The following is an 18178-nucleotide window of genomic DNA, read 5'->3' as shown; positions in this document are numbered from 1 at the left end:
AAAATCCAACTTTCGAAAAGTTCTACTAACCAATGTAAAAAAAAAAGTAGCCTGAACAAAGAATTTTTAGTATGAGAAGTCAGTTTAATTTGCTACTGTCACTGTCATGTCGATCAGAGTTAAAATTTGTTGATCCTCACCATTGTTGAGAATCGTGTGCTGAGGTATTGTATATGTGCATCTCATTGCAACTTGTTTAATATATTTGTCTATTAGCATAAATGTTTGCTTTTTGTTTTAAGAGGCAAATATTATCCATATTATGTAGAAGGCTTTGAAAATAAGCATAAATCTAAAAGAAAGAGAATTGTTAAAAAAGATTAGCATTGCTAAATGCTAAAACATATTTGGTTGCTCTAACAGATTTTTTAACACTCATTAGCTCATTAGATGAACTAAAGTTTTTAAGTTGCCGGTTGCTAGTTGAGTTAACTTAAGAAGTTGATTGTGATAGTTGCCTTATTCTTTTGAGTTAGGTCAACTTTTTTTTTTTTTTTACGATCTAGGCTAAATGAGTTACTTTCCTAATTCCTGTTATTTTGTGTGTGGGTGAGATGAAATAAGACTTGGAAGACATGACATCTTTGAATAATGACTGTTGTCCAGATCAACACTATTTAACTGATTACTCTGGGCAAACAATAGCAGTGCTATCACGTGCTTTCATATCATGCAAAAGCAAGTTAGAGCAGATAGTTGGCGCCGTCTTGAGTATGAAATAATTTAAGATAGAGGAAGGCAATTAACTGGGATTTGGAGATTAATAATGATATTCTTATATTGTTACAGTGTTTGTCTTGTAGTTCCTACCAAGAAACCAACCAGTACAATTATAAATTTAGTCATTTAAACTCACCAGGATTCCATGTCCTTTTTATTCACAACGTTAAGTCAGGTTCCTGATCGTATTGCATGTTTAGGTTAATGACATTTTCTCAGCATATCATTAAGAACTCTTTATTAGTGACAGTGACAAAAATTCAAAAAGAGAGACATACACATATATCAGTAAAATAAAACAGTAGAAAATCATGTTGTATTTAAAACCCATATGTATTTTTCCTGAGCTGCTCTAAAACTAATTCATTTCAGAGTTTTCTTATTTCACAACAATCTGTAAAATAGACTACTGAAACATTTACTGTACAATCTTTCCTCACACTGAATAATTGTACATAAATTGTATATATTTTTCATTTGTATAATGTTTTTATGACATTCAGACACAAAAATACAATATATATATTAGATTTATTCCAATGCTTGGATTGTTAGTTGTAAAACAAATGTAAAAAGTTGCCTTTAAAGAATGGTTACTGACTGAGATCACCACTAGTATAAGTGCTGTAACTGTTACCGCTCCTGCCAACTATTTCTATGTCTAATTATATTCATTATAACATTATAAATCGTAACTGAAAATCTCTGAATGGTCATCTTAAAAAGATTTTTATGATAGCAAGTGTTGAGTGGGGTTTTCATTTGCATTCTCATTCAGTTGTTCTCTCTGAATCTCTATACTGCTCTCGTTTTCACCCTCGCTATGAATCTCTTCATACCCTCTGCTCAAACTGGTGGCAGAAAACCTCTTTCTCCTTTTCATAAACACTGTTCCTGCAATCACAAGAGCAACCAGAACCATTACACCAATGGCTATACCAGCTTTTTCTCCTCCAGACATCTGAGAAGAAGATGATGTGTCAAACATTGATGCCATTTGATTAATTTCACCAGGTTTTGCCAATCTCCACATTTTAGTTTCTCCAACTCTCACCCAAGAACGATCACCTTCTGTCATTACAGCTACAGTGTTTGTTGCAATCATGCTGACCATCGGTGGTCTTGTGAATGGTGGGAGGCGGATAGGCATTAACTGACCACCAGTGAAAACACCGGACTGGACACAGTACAATATCTGACAGCCATCACTAATGGCAGCAAGATGTTGGCTGAACTGAGGTGGACAACGATTTTGACCCTTTGCAAGAGGGTTGCCAGATTGACAGCTGAAGAAACCAGCAAAAGGCACAGAGAATCTTGTTCCAGCCTCATAATCATTGCTCATACAAACCATCATGCCATTAGACAAAAGTGTTGGGCAAAGTAGTTTGGAGGACAGCTATTAGATTTGGTCAGTGGGTTTTGCATGCCTGGTCTAAATAGACCTCCAAAAAGATATCCAGAGTACTCAGGGGTTTTCTGAGTTGAGGAACACCAGTAAGTTTCAACTTTTGCACGACGAACACGGTAAGCATCACCACATGTTTGATCACAACAAGTACGCAACCATAAGAAACCACATTTGTGACAGTGGCTGTGGCATTCATAATGATTATAACCTCGTTCTACTGTCTCAGAGCGTAACAGGGTGGTGGAGTACTGCTGAGGGCAAGAATAATCACCAGTAGCTGGGTTTTTCTGTGCTGTTTCATCACAGATAGCATTTCCATCTGATGTCAGTGGAGTGCATTGTTGGTAAATGCCTCCAAAGCTAAGATTGGTGACTGGACCCTCACAAGATGCATCATCTACATTTGCTTGAAAGTTGAAATTTTTGGAATCTGGACTTACACAACCTGGAATAGTATTTACTTTATAATATTGCTCTGCAGCCTGACGAACTGATGAAGCCATTTTATTTACTGTTGGTACTGGGAGGTCTGGGAATGTTGTTGGATTCAGAAAATAGTGAATCGGCAGCCCGGAGCGGTCAATAGCCACCAGATTATTGAGCGTACTCTCTTGCCACTTCTGCAGAGTGATGCCTGGGTAGAATAAAGCTCCTCCATGGCTCTGCATTAGCGAATATGTGATATTTCCCTGATAACCGCTGTTTTGAGAGGTTGTATGGGATGTACTGCCACCAATATCAAATTTAACCTTGTCAAAAAAGTTAAATCCTGCTGATGCAGTAACAGAAGACACGTCCGACTGACTGTTAGATACATAAGACATTTTTAAATAGTCCTCTTGCACCAAAGTGGCACCAGCATCAACACTTGTGATGACATGGGTTCCATAATCAAGTATGAGTTTCTCTGACAGATATGTTGCTTGACGAGTTTGATTGTTTTCAATAGCATCTGCGATTTCCTCTGCCTGTCGAGCAAAGCGGGAGTCCAGAGTGAAGTCAGGATATGCCTTTACTGTATACAGATGGTTACGGACCTGAGAAACAATTTTTTGGTAATATGAGAAAATGAACCAAACACTGACTATCAGCATTGCAATTGAAAATATTCCATCTTTTGTTTTAAATGATAATTATTCTTTTTTTAATTTTCGTTATTATTATTTTAGATGCTCATTAAATTGTTTATTTGTTTTGGTATAAGAATTGGTATTTATATTTTATGATGCCATAGTGTAGGTTATTCAAAATTACATTTTTACTAATTTAGAAATACTTCAAAATTTTGTATTCATCCTGCTTGTCTATATAGTACATAGAACTCTCAATATGACATTTTTTACTTTTGTACCTACTTGAACTCGTGCCGTTACAGAGCTGTCTTTCACTTGGTGGGTTTTCGTACGCTGGTTTTCTGTGGAGAATTTTGCATTGAGCACTGAATAAAAAGAAACATCTGCATTGATGGAACTTGAAGTTGAGCTTTTTTGTTCCAGCCATGACATGATGATCTCAGAGTGTGTTTCCACTCCGCTCACTTTCTGTGGAATGACAAAGATTTCATCTGGAATGAGATAGACACCGTCTTCTGTGGTCTGACACTGAGAATAACTCAGATTCATCACCCGGCCCATGTCTATGTTGCGCAGGTTATCCCAGCCTCCTCCTGGTAGAACCTCCAGCGCTGGTTGACTTGAGTTTTTGCGGCACAAACGAAGTCCATTACTAGGACGAAGGTTGAGAGGATGTAGGTTGCAGACATTGATAAAACAGCAGAGCATCAGCAGACAGAAGGTGTTCCACTCCATGATCAGCCGATGCGGGTTTCACGCTACTTTGCAGTGATGTGACCTTCAATAAATGATATCTGGGTGATTTTAGAATTTGTTGAGTTCCTCAATAAAACCACTTCTGTGTTTCACATCCGTCAGAAAATAAAGTCATGAGACTATGACTTCCTCTTCACTGGCTACCTTGGAGGCACAAACAGACAAAAGAACCTTCAACCTGTGTTGTAACGTTCAGTTGAAGGACAGTTTTATGAACAGAATGAAACAAATATTTTTGTTGTGTATAATGGCCTATACTTTGGTAAATTTATCTATACAATTCCTCTCATTTTCTGGGTCTTCATAATGTCCTATATTTTTGATGATATAGAAGGGGTTGGGTTTTTTTTTTTTTTAAATTTAATTTTAAATAAGAGGAAATGAGATTGTTTGCTGCTTCTTGATTTAGAGCATGGCATTCACAGGTCTTTTCAAATCCTCTTCAGCATGAGAAACATTCAGAAATTGCTGTGGGTGTAGATGAAAAGCCCCTAACAGGTTTCGTTTTCATCATCAATTTTTTATAACGTGCTGGCAGTTTTATGCTTATGGACTTAGATACAGTAATGCATATATAGTGAGCAGGATATGATGTTATGCTCAAGGGCTTTTTATTTTTTATTAACAAATAACAAATCTTAAATAACAATATAAAATTCACAACATTAAAATATACAATCTACTGTATTTCCACAACATTGCAAACCGTTCAGCTTTGAGCTTTGTATTCTGTGTATTAGCCAAGAGTTCGATATGTGACCTTTACATTCTCTGAATGTAAATTTTCAAGGCCATAATTTACTAAATTATGCAACAGATGTTATTGGTTGAAGGGTCCAAAAAGTACTTTTGAATGCTCAAATCCTGACTGCACCTTAAAAGGGTTAAACTGATAAAGAACCAGGAGATATAGCAAATTTATATATTTAGCAACACTATTTTTAAACCGCTCTGGTCTGCCCATTCAGTGACATACTGTACTCAGTTCAAGCTCAGTCTAACAGTTGTCAAATAAATATTGACAGGGCAGGTATGTGGAATGAAACCATGAAAATGAGCCCTACTGCTGTTTAGACATACTGCTAATATGATGAGTGGCTCCTTTCTCATAAGAGAATGCACACACTGCAAAAAATGCTTTTCTTACTTAGATTTTTTGTCTTGTTTCCAGCCAAAATATCTAAAAATTCTTACAAGCAAACAAGCAAAATAATCTGCCAATGGGGTAAGAAAAATAATCTTATGTCAAACAGAAAACAAGATCATTTTTCTTACCCCATTGGCGGATTATTTTGCTTGTTTGCTTGTTTGCTTGAAAAAAGTTTCAAGCAAAAACTCACTTAATTTTGATTTAAGAATTTTTAGATATTTTGGCTGGAAACAAGACAAAAAATCTAAGTAAGAAAAGCATTTTTTGCAGTGCAAAAAGATACATGACCATGTTGTATATAGGCAGATTCTGTAACACCCAAAAACCTTATCACCTGTGTAGAGAATGATTAAGACAAACCAAAATACACACATTGTGATGGACAGATTAACAATGACAGAACACTGCTCTTAGTGTAACCATTATGTTGCTGTTTCTGTCTCAGCAAGTCATACACACAAGTTATTTATTTATTTATGCATGCCTTGTTTTATCACCTATGGGCAATTGATGTTTAAAAGACATCAAATTGACATCAACTGACATCAAAAAACAGGTCAAATATTCAAATCAAACTGATGTCAAAAACTTTACATGATGCTGATTTGATGTAAACTGAATATCAAACATATTTGCCTACATATATATTAAACCAATTTAAGTGTTGAATTAATGTTTTATTTATATTATTATTTATATAACTTACTATTTTCACCCGATTACCACTGAAAGAAATTGCCATCCAAACTGAATTTAAAATTATCATCTTGATCAAGTCTTGACTAATATTTGGTGTAAAATTGGTATCAAGGTGCATGCTGAGCAATGTAAAAACTGAATAGAAGCTATAGGATATTAAAAGATGATGTTAAAATAAAGAGCATCATAAAGAGCCTTGCTATTTGCTAAACATGTCCCTGTATATAATTGTATATAAAAATTAAAAAGTGTATGTTTTCGATAATGTAAGCTTTTTCTTTCAAGTTTTCCTCAACCTTTAATCAACTTTGTGAGTTTTTTTTATTTTTTTATTTTTTTAGTAAAAGTATATTCCATGTAAACTCATGTGCATGAAAATATGTACAAAAATCTTTTTAAAAATTCTGGTCAAGTAGTAAAAACTTTTACTGATAGTTCTTCTGAAGTTTGTCCTGGTCTTCTTGGCTTAAGGTGCAATCATACACTTTTTAACAACATATACATCTGCAAATAAATAGCCTATATACAAAAAAGCGGAAACACAAGCATGTGCAAGAAGAAATTTTATCTTCCCCTTTGTACCAAAGTTTATGTTTGATGAGCTAGAAGTCTGTACAGCAAAAAGTTAACCCAAAGAGGAACAAATATCACCGCTCGACTCAAAAAGAATTTAAACTCCAAAGGTGCATGGTTTTTGCAATGTTGTGGTAATATGAAATATTATATTTTTAATATTTTGAATGTGTTATTATAATGTATTTGTCCCTCTTCCCAGGTCCAGGGGGAGTCTTTCCCCGCGAGCCCCACCCCGTGAGAGGGGTGGCCCGAGGCCCGAGCCGCTAGCTGCCCCGAGGCCACCGCCCAGGGGGGTGGGCGCATCTGGTGTTAGCGCGCCTGCAGCCTTCCGTTCTCCGCTCCCTCCTCGCCAATTCCTTGACCCACTTCCTGCCACTGGGGCGGCGGGGAGGCCTGGGCCAGTCTGTTGGCGTTGCGGGGACCCAGGTCATTTTATCAGTCGGTGTCCCGTGATGGAGGTGGGGACACTGATACGGGTCCCGGACAACCCACAGGCTGCCCCCGATCAAGCTGGCCAGTACCAAATACCTGTGAGTATTAAGGGGGGTACGTATCAGGCCTTGGTGGATTCGGGATGTAACCAATCCTCAATGCATCAACCAGAGGCATTGGATAAGAGCCGCATGGTTAGGGTGCGGTGTGTACACAGGGACGTGGTGAACTACCCCCTAGTGTCGGTGGCTATTCAATTTCGGGGACAAAAGCATAGGATAGAGGTGGCAGTTAGCCCGCACCTCAGACATCCGCTGATTTTGGGAACAAATTGGCCAGGGTTTGATGTATTATTGGGGCATTTATGTGCGGATGTCTCCTGGGGCCATGGGAAGCGGGGAAGGGGGGTGGTCGCGCAGCTGGGAGAGGCTGAGCCGGGACCAATGGGAGCTGAGACAGGGGAACGGAGTGCTGTGGTGAGGAGAAACCTCACAGAGTGTGATGATCTTCCCCTGGAACAGTCCCAGGATGAGTCGCTCAAACACGCCTTTGATCAGGTCCGTGCCATCGACGGACAGCCTCTCCAGCCGACGCGATCGCTCTCCTATCCTTATTTTGCTATTTTAAAAGATCGGTTGTATCGAGTGACCCAGGACACTCAGTCAAAACAAGATACAACGCAGTTATTAGTACCAAAGGGCCGTCGGGAAATGCTTGAACGAATTGGCATGGACCTCATCGGGCCATTAGAACGATCTGCACGTGGGCATCGCTTTGCTTTAGTCCTGGTGGATTATGCAACGCGATATCCAGAAGCAGTGGCGCTCCGCAGCATCTCCTCGAAAAGTGTGGAGGACGCATTGTTTCATTTAATCTCCCGGGTGGGAATCCCGAAAGAGATTCTCACCGATCAGGGCACAGCGTTTATGTCACGGACCCTCCGCGAGCTTTACGAGTTATTGGGCATTAAAACGATTCGCACCAGCGTCTACCACCCACAAACAGACGGTCTGGTCGAACGGTTTAATCGCACGTTGAAAACCATGATTCGGAAGTTCGTTCACGAGGACGCCAAAAATTGGGACAAGTGGCTGGAACCCCTGTTATTTGCCGTGCGCGAGGTTCCCCAAGCCTCCACGGGGTTTTCCCCCTTTGAGCTTCTCTACGGACGACAGCCCCGTGGGGTTTTGGACGTCCTAAGAGAAACTTGGGAGGACGGACCTTCAACCGGTAAGAACGAAATTCAGTATGTGCTGGACCTGAGAACAAAACTCCACACTTTGGGGCGGCTCTCTATGGAGAATTTGTTACAGGCTCAGGACAGACAAAGCCGGCTTTATAACAGGGGAACCAGATTACGCAAATTTGCACCGGGAGAGAAAGTGCTTGTATTGCTCCCAACTTCTAGCTCCAAATTACTCGCCAAGTGGCAAGGACCCTTTGAGGTCACACGACGAGTTGGGGATCTCAATTATGAGGTGGTACGGTCAGACAGGAACGGGGCACGTCAAATTTACCATCTCAATCTCCTTAAAAAATGGAGCGAGGCGGAGTCAGTGATGTTGGCGATGGTGGAGAGGAAGATCTCGGGCCAGAAGTGAAACCTAAAACCCAATCTCTCGCTCTGGCCCCAGCAGGGGATCACCTCTCACCCTCCCAGCTCACTGACGTGGCCAAGTTGCAAGCGGAGTTCGCCGATGTGTTCTCGCCCCTGCCTGGTCGCACAGACCTCATTCAGCACCACATTGAGACCGAGCCCGGTGTGGTAGTGCGCAGCCGGCCGTATCGTTTACCTGAACACAAAAAAAAGGTAGTTCAGGCTGAATTAGAAGCGATGCTGGATATGGGAGTAATAGAGGAATCCAACAGTGACTGGGCGAGCCCGATAGTTTTAGTGCCTAAAACGGACGGCTCGGTCCGGTTCTGTGTAGACTACCGGAAGGTGAATGCTGTATCAAAATTCGATGCATATCCAGTGCCGCGGGTTGACAAGTTGCTTGATCGGCTAGGCTCGGCTCGTTTTTATTCGACACTGGATTTAACGAAAGGATATTGGCAGATCCCCTTGACTCCGATATCCAAAGAAAAAACAGCCTTCACAACGCCGTTTGGATTACACCAATTTGTTACGGTTCCTTTCGGCTTGTTCGGGGCTCCCGCCACCTTTCAGCGGCTCATGGACCGAATACTCCAACCACATGCTGCATATACCGCTGCCTATTTAGATGACATTATCATCTACAGCAACGACTGGCAGCGTCATATGCAGCATTTACGGTCCGGTCTGAGATCGCTTAGGGGCGGGGCTGACGGCCAACCCGAGGAAGTGTGCGGTTGGGTGTGTGGAGGTCAGGTATCTGGGTTTCCACTTGGGTCACGGGCAGGTGCGTCCCCAAATTGATAAGACCGCAGCGGTTGCGACCTCTCCGAGACCCAAGACCAAAAAGGAGGTGAGGCAGTTCCTGGGGCTGGCTGGATATTATAGGAGATTTGTGCCCAAGTATTCGGACCTCACCAGCCCGCTGACTGAACTCACTAAAAAGGAAGCACCAGATCCGGTCCAGTGGACGGAGCAGTGCCAGCAGGCTTTCACCCAGATAAAGGCTGCTCTGTGTGGCGGGCCGCTCCTACACTCTCCTGACTTTTCTCTCCCTTTTTGTTGCAGACTGACGATCGGACAGGGGCTTGGAGCAGTCCTGTCCCAGGAGGTAGAGGGTGAGAGCGACCGGTGCTGTATATCAGTCGTAAGCTCTCGAAGAGAGGCGATGTACAGCACCATAGAAAAGGAATGTTTGGCGATAAGGTGGGCGGTCCTCACCCTCCGCTATTATCTCCTGGGGCGGGAATTCACTCTCTGTTCGGACCACGCCCCCCTGCAGTGGCTCCACCGCATGAAGGATACCAACGCGCGGATCACCCATTGGTATCTGGCATTACAGCCCTTTAAATTCAAGGTGGTCCACAGGCCGGGGCCGCAGATGGCTGTAGCCGACTTCCTCTCCAGAAATGGGGGGCTGCAGGCCGGAGGGCTCGCCAGCCTGAGTCGGGCATTACAATTAAAGGTATTGTAGATAACCAGATGGAAGATGTATTCAACCTGGTCTCATAAAAATACGTACCTCTGTGCACTTTTTGTGCGACAGCGTTTTACGTACCTTGCTGCACGTTTCGCCGCAGTTTCAAATAGAAATGTCCACTGAGTGGCGCTAAAACACAGGTTCAATATGTGAACCCTGGCACGTTTTTATTACGTAGATATTGGTACGTACTACGTATTGCTGTTTTTTTATTACGTTGCTTCAGATAGGCCTACGTATTGCAGTGGTTCAGAATTCAAATATCCGGGGACTGTCCCTAAAGGTTAATGCTCTATCGCAGGGTTCCTCAAATCTTACCCTGGAGGTCCAATCCACTGCAGAGTTTAGCTCTAACCCCGATCAAACTCACCTGTCTGTGATTTTCTAATGATCCTGAAGACATTAGGCTTGTTTGAGATGCGCCTCGCCTCGCCTGAAATGTAGGCGAGAGTAGGCGGCTGCAGTGAGGGGAGGAGTGAAATAAGAGCAGTCAAGACGGACAGTTCTGACCTCTCGAAGTGGAACAGATACCAAAGAGATCAAAGGCAGATATCGCGTTATTCTGAACCAATGAGCATTAAGCTGTGTCGTCAGTCAGTCGTTTCCCATCATGCTTTTGATCAGCGCAGTCGGTGGAGAGCAACTGTGCGCGACTGCTCAATCCGACACAGCCGCCTCGCCGTCACGAGAGTTTTTTGGCACACGTCAGGGTGACATCAGAGCAAGGCGGACGTAACTCGGACACTTTTCTAACCGGCATGCACCTCGCGGTGATCACCGGTGATCGGCTCTGCGCAGATTTTGCTCATCTCAAACAAGCCTATTGATTAGCATGTTCAAGTGTGTTTGATTGGGTTACAACTAAACTCTGCAGGAAAGTGGATCTCGAGGTCCAGATTTGAGGAGCCCTGCTCTATCATGTTGGAAATATGCCCTAAACCAAATCCAACCCTAAACCTACCCGATAGTGTTAACAAATGCAAAACTAATATAAAAAGGTATTAGCTGATACAACTGTGTTATATGAACTTCCTTTTAACTGCTTTGTCAAACCGTAGTTACACGGCATTCAAACCGGTGCTTCTCGTCTTCTAAGTCAGTCTCCGTACTCCATGAGCTACCGAACAAACTTACCATCTATGAAAACCCATAAATATGAAGCTGGATGTTTGCGATGCTGACGTTCAAAAGCATCAGTTTTCAAATCTCCTAGCATATTAATATTGTTTTGAAGTCATAGCATGATATTCTTCAAGTAATTGTGCGAAAATTACGCTTTATTAATCGCAACTCTGTAAATTTGTGTGAAAGTGTTCATTTATTTTGGAAACTGAAGTGATATGTACTTATGGGTACTTATTTCATGTCACGCTAAAAAGTGCACCCAGGTACGTAAATGCCATGAGAGTAGTATCTATTTGTGGTCAAATAGAACAAAGTACTCAATAGTATGACTTATTATATATATAATTATAATTTGATTAGGAAAAACCAAGTCTGCCAAATTGATTAATGTAAATACATTTATCCATTTTGCAGATATTTTATCCTTTTATTTTATTTAATGCAGGCATTCCTTGGGAAATATTAAACAGAATGTTGTAGAATTTGTTTACAAACTTCAGTGATCATGTGTTTTCTGCAGCCAGACATACAATGATTTACTTTCACTGTAACTGTTATCACAAGAATGTGCTTTAATTGAATGTTTAAGTGAATAAAAAATATTAATGTAACAATTTCATACTTAAAAGAATATTTATTTCTACTCAAATAAACTAGTGCTGGGCAACGATTACATTTTTTTTTATCGTGATTAATCGCATGACTTTCTGTGATTAATCACGATTAATCGCATTGTTATGCACAAAATTCAATAGTTAATTCAAAAGTAGTGGATTGTGCACTTTTCTCATTTAAAAGGACTGCTATATGAACAAAAGTGCAAGAACATTTGGTTTGCAAACACTTTAAACAAATAAGGTGCTTTTTTACAGCAGTATTCCTTTTACATAGGCCAGTAGCAGTTAAAATATTTATTGTAAATCTCAACTTATAATATTAATGTTATTAAATTAAATATAAAGCCAAAGCTATTTGCCACTGCCAGGGCTTTAACGTTTTTACAGAAAATATTTTATAGTTTGTTATAGAAAAACAAGTTATGCTCAGAGTCCAGAGCCTTGATCATAACATTATAACAGGCACCTTCCGAGTAGAGATTACAACTTAATTTAAAACGTAAAGCACTTTTTTTGTTGGTTAAACAATTTAAAACTGATTTTTGCTTTTTTCAAGAATCACACTCTGTACCTGAAGACTCCAAGTTTTGGAGATCCCAATGGGGGAATGATATTTGGTTTTCCAATTGTTCTGAGTGTTCTGCTGGTGTTATTACTTTGCTAAATCGTTTTAATGGCAATGTCTTACACTCAGAAGGTGATAGCAATGGCCACTTTCTCATTCACGTGATCTCTATTATTAACATAACGTTTTTGATTATCAGTATTTATGGGTACAACTCCAATGCACAGAATGCCCGGCTGCTTGATTTGTTAGAACACAGAATTAAACAGTGGTTGACTAAATTTCCTAGTGCACACATTTTAATTGGAGGAGATTTTAATATTACTTTTAATAGTCAAATTGATCGCTGGCCCCCTGGTAGAAATTCCTCGGTAACTACAAAGATAAAATCATTAATGGATAGGCATGGACTAGTAGATACTTGGCGACAAAAATTTCCCGATTATCCGTTATTTACTTTATCGATTACTGGTTAGTATCAAAGGATTTAAACCAAGAGGACATTTCTATTTCTACTCATCCCACCCCGTTGACCGATCATAAGGGTCATTCCTGTTATACAGTGACTTTTCTGTCTCTATGATTTACTTACTCATATTTTCTCTAAAATAATCACATATTTATAAGAAATTGCTTAAATTATACATATTAGGTCTACTTTATCACTTAAACAGCGATAATAGGCATTAAAAATATGATTTAGTTTTTTTACACACCTTTTTATTGATACATGTGTTCAGTTTTATCATGTCCTCAGTGCAAAGTAATCAACTTCCACTAGAAATATAAACCATGAAATGATAAAAATCTCAAAATATTTTTAAATTATGTTATGGACTAGGCTAAACTTCATTTAATCATACATATAAATCATGTGAAACTATTTTTTTTTTCTTTTTCTTTTTACAATTTTCTTCATTTACCGTGTCCCTAAAGTCATCGTCCACCCTGTTAGTATGTACTCCCTCGCCTTCCAAAATAGACTACAATTCCACTGAGATCACTTTCAGGAAGTGATATTGTATATTTTTTCCGCTGCAATTCAACTGTACAAATGGAGGTAAGTGTCAACTCTCACTCCTACCTTTTTATAAGTTTTTGAAATGTTCTCCTGCTTGTCACACTCTTAAAGCCCCACCCTGTTAGGCTATATTATGGAGAATGCTTGTCCGATCAAAAAAAAAAAAAAACATATCTGACATAGTTATAAAAGTTATGTTAATCTGTAGAAGGTTAGAGAGCTAATACAGCTAATTTACAGCTCAAAATTTATTTAGATTCCACTCTGTTAGGTCTATAAACCTAACAGGGTGGAATGTGAAACTAACAGGGTGGAAATTCTAATAGAATAAATAGTATTTATTGTATACTGCAAATTAATCTACCTCCATAAAACTTTTGAGTGGTAATGTACATGAATACAATTGTATATATGTACACTACCGCTCAAAAGTTTTAGATCAGCAAGAATTTTAATGTTTTTAAAAGAAGTCTCTTCTGCTCACCAAAGCTTCATTTATTTGATCAAAAATACAGCAAAAACAATAATATTGTGAAATATTTTAAAAGTTTAAAATAACTGTTTTCTATTTGAATACATTTTAAAATGCAATATTTCTGTGTTGGCAAACATGAATTTTCAGCATCATTACTACAGTCTTCAGTGTTACATGATCCTTCAGAAATCATTCTAATATGCTGATTTGTTGATATCAATGTTGAAAACGGTTGTGTATATATATATATTTTTTTTTCAGGATTATTTGATGAATAGAAAGTTCAAAAGAAAAGCATTTATGGATTCTGAAGGATCATGTGACACTGAAGACTGGAGTAATGATGCTGAAAATTCAGATTTGCCAACAGAAATAAATTGCATTTTAAAATGTATTCAAATAGAAAACAGTTATTTTAAATTATAAACATGTTTCACAATATTATTGTTTTTGCTGTATTTTTGATCAAATAAACGAAGCCTTGATGAGCAGAAGAGACTTCTTTTAAAAACATAAAAAATCACAATGGCATCAATAAATTCTTCTGGCCGGGCCCAAGAAAAGACATCAGCTGGTATGCTGACAATCAGATAGTGTGCCTGATCAAAGAACCGCAGGCCCTCAGTAAAAGGTCTTTACAGGTAGACCAGGCAACATTGTCACGAATCTGGTCTGAACTTCCGTTCATTCACCACCAGAGGTCACTCGCTCACCACATGGACTTTCACACCACACATCACAATGGACTCCATTTCCCATCATTCATTGCACTAATTGCACACACAGCTGTAGGCACTGATCACACAGCATCACTAATCACACACTCTATTTAAACCCTGGACTTTGTTTCCCTCTTGGCCGAGTATTGTATGTGTTTACTGCTCCCCTAGCCATAGCAACTCTACAGAGCCCATGTTAGTTATCCTAGTCTTGCCTGGATTAACCCTTTCTGTGCCATTCCGTGTTTCTGTTCAGTTCCTGTATTGTTCTGCGTTTTTCACTCCCCTAGTGTCAGCTGCTTTATGGAACGTTTGTTATTTTCTAGTCTGTGTTCCCTGTATTTACCCCTGTCTCACTGTTCGGACTCTGTTTATTCCCTTGCCTGGATTATAGCCTGTGTTCCCTGGATTATCTCTCTGCCTTACCCCTTGGATACTGTTCACCTATCGTCGACCTTCGCTTGCCCTAGGATTACTCTTTGTCTTGTCCCTGCCATACCTGTTTGCCATTGCTCGACCCTGCCTGTATTTATGACCATGCCTGTAAATAAAAGCTTACACTTGGATCCGCACGTCTCACATCTCGTCAGCCCCGTTACAAACATGGAGGTACATAGAAGAACAAATGTAGCCAAATGTAACAAATATGTTGTTTCTTGTGATGGTTTTTGTGTTTTTGTTTGTTAATCTAGTTAATCAAAACTAATTACAGCATCTTTATTTTTATCAATTATAAATAAAAAAAATTAAAAAATCATTTGTCTGTCCTTTCTAATTTGTTATTATTTCTATAGCCACCTAAACAAAGATTTGTTTTGCCACTTGTCATCATGACTGATTGTGATAAGGAACCACATATCTATTTGTTGTGTCCCTCCCCCAAAGGAAATCTGGATTTCATTTTTTGTATTGCTTTGTATTGTCTTGCAGTTCCACACATTACATATGGCAAACCATGCAGGACAATGACAGAAAGCTCATTTGCTGTTAGAACCGGTTAATACTGGTGTTCCACCCTGTTATGCTCCGTTCCACCCTGTTATGTTCCATTCCTCCCTGTTAGACAAGTAATTTTAAATAAAAATTTGAAAGCAGCATTAAATGTTTGGCATACCTTTGTGTTATTTTGTATATATAAATATACATAAATATATAACAAAATAACTAAAAATATAATAAAATACCTAACTACATAATACTACTATTGTTAGAAATTGCAACAAAATTAAAATAGAAGTTAAACTTTTGAACTGCGGGTTTCGTCTGGTCAGAGGAGAACTGGCCCCCCGACTGAGCCTGGTTTCTCCCATGGTTTTTTTCTCCATTCTGTCACAGAGGGAGTTTTGGTTCCTTGCCGCTGTCGCCTCTGGCTTGCTCAGTTGGGGACACTTCATTTCTAGCGATTATCGCGATTTGATTGCACAGGTACTATTTAAACTAAACTGAGCTAGACAATGACATCTCTGAATTCAATAATGAAATGCCTTTAACTGAAAATTGAGTGTTTAATCTTATTATACATTACTGACACTCTATCCTCCAATTTGATACTGTTAAGTGCTTTGACACAATCTGTATTGTTAAAAGCGCTATATAAATAAAGGTGACTTGACTTGACTATTTTGTGAGGTGGGGAGCATTACCAGCATATATATGTTTTTGAGCAAAAATTTTACATTATTTACCATCCTGTTGGCAAAAATGGGCACAAAAAAGTACCTGTTCTTAATAATATTAAGATATTACAGTAATATTAATAGTAATATTACATATTCTATTCATTAATAATTGTTTTGTTTTTGTTTCAAGAATTAAAAATACCATTATGGCATAAGGGACATATACTATCTTATTATTGCTCGTTATTGTTTAACATTTACATTATTAAAATTTTGTGATAACTATGTATATGTCCCTAACAGGGTGTAATACATTCACAGCGAATGTCTGAAAAATATACCCATAATTATTATTTTTTAAGTCACTAAGCTTGACCAGTATGTGTTCCATATAGTTAAACATGTCACTATTTTGGTAGAATGCTAAAAACATGAAAAACATGTTTTTTTCCAAAAATTATGAAGCCAAAATCTTACCAGATACCAGGAATGACCCATTAAGCAATTTTAATAATAATTAATATATGTGCACTTGAGAGAGAAATATAGCCAGAACATCCTATTGGAAGCTTAATAGCTCATATCTAAAAAATGAACATTTTACTGGACTGTTTACTTGAATATTTTTTAAAGAAAGCAACTGTAGAACAGTCTTTTTGTAAAAACTGGGAGTTATTTAAATACGAATGCACAAAATTCCTGAGATCTTATGGTAGTAGGCTATGTGTGTAAGGGCTAGAGCGTAGAGGAAGATAATATTATAGCGCACATTTCCTCCATTATAGAGAAGGGCATAGATAATTTTACAGAAGTAGATCAACTAAAATTAACAGAATCACAGAACAAATTAGATGAGATTTACAGAAGGAAAGCTGACGGTGCATTCGTTCGCTCTAGGAAGAAGTGGCTTGAGAAGGGCGAGCAAAATTCCTCTTATTTCTTCCGATTGGAAAAACAGCATGCAAATCACAATACTATACATCAACTTAATATTGATGGTACGATTACCTCTGACTCTTAAGTTCATTTCCAAATTTTGCTCTATATTTTACAGTAAGTTATACACTTCAGATTACTCGGAACAATTAACATCCTCCTTTTTTTCCTTTTTAAAAGATTCTAAGAATATTTTAATAGAAGATAAGATTTTTTGTGACAAACCCATAACTATTAAAGAAATACTGGACTCCATTAACCATTTAAAAAATAATAAATCACCTGGAACAGATGGGTTAATAGCAGAGTTTTATAAATCTTTCGCCCAGCAGATGGCGCCTTTCTTACTGCATGTATTCAATGAGAGTATTTCCAATGGTCAGCTGCCATCTAGTATGAATCAAGGTCTTATCACACTTATTCCAGAGTCAAAGAAAGATCTAATTGGTGACCAATATGTCTATTAAATAATGATTATAAAATACTGGCTGCGATTTTTGCTGGGAGAATTAAAACTGTTCTAGACTCAATTATTGATCAAACACAATCAGGATTCATGAAGAATAGACACATTGCCAATAATATTAGACTAGTTTTGGTATACACCTGAATATTTCTAAATGTGAACTATTGTCTATTATGGATTGTACCATTTCCTCAATTTGTAATATTCCAGTTAAAGAAAAAGCAGTTTATTCAGGAATTGTTATAACCAAAAACGAGTCTACACGCTATAATGATAATTTTATCCCAATTGTAGAAAAAACCTGTAAAAAAAACTTAACCAGTGACTTCAAAGGAATATTTCTTTAAAAGGAAGGGTATTACTTACTAAAGCTGAAGGTTTATCTAGATTGACGTATGCAGCTTTGGCTTTACATTTGGAAAATAAAATGTGTAAAATGATAGATAATCTGTTATTTAACTTTGTTTGGAGGAATCGTACCCATTATATTAAGAAAACAGTTGTGATGAACACGTATGAAAATGAAGGACTACATTTTCTAGATTTCAATACTCTAAATTACACTTTTAAAGTTAATTGAATGAAACACTTCTTAAAATGTCCCTCGTCGATTTGGAATTATATCCCTAATTATGTTTTTTCACAGCTGGGTGGCCTAAATTTTCTTTCTCTATGCAATTATAATATTGAAAAATTACCTGTTAAACTCTCGGCATTCCACAAGCAAATGCTTCTTGCTTG

General features: G+C 38.4%; 1 protein-coding gene across 1 annotated transcript; it reads right to left on the bottom strand.

Moving 5' to 3' along the window:
• Positions 1 to 941: 941 nt before the first annotated feature.
• LOC131545816 (macrophage-expressed gene 1 protein-like) lies at positions 942 to 3976 on the bottom strand. The gene is given in 3 exon segments (XM_058784973.1): positions 942 to 2094; positions 2097 to 3168; positions 3487 to 3976. Coding segments are annotated over 3 exon segments (2169 nt in total). The 5' UTR covers positions 3940 to 3976; the 3' UTR covers positions 942 to 1450.
• Between the last annotated feature and the right edge of the window lie 14202 nt (positions 3977 to 18178).

Source organism: Onychostoma macrolepis, chromosome 08 (genome assembly GCF_012432095.1).
Source record: "Onychostoma macrolepis isolate SWU-2019 chromosome 08, ASM1243209v1, whole genome shotgun sequence".
Classification (NCBI taxonomy): domain Eukaryota; kingdom Metazoa; phylum Chordata; class Actinopteri; order Cypriniformes; family Cyprinidae; genus Onychostoma; species Onychostoma macrolepis.
The sequence above is the reverse complement of the archived record's forward strand: the minus strand, read 5'-3'. Positions and strand labels throughout refer to the sequence as shown.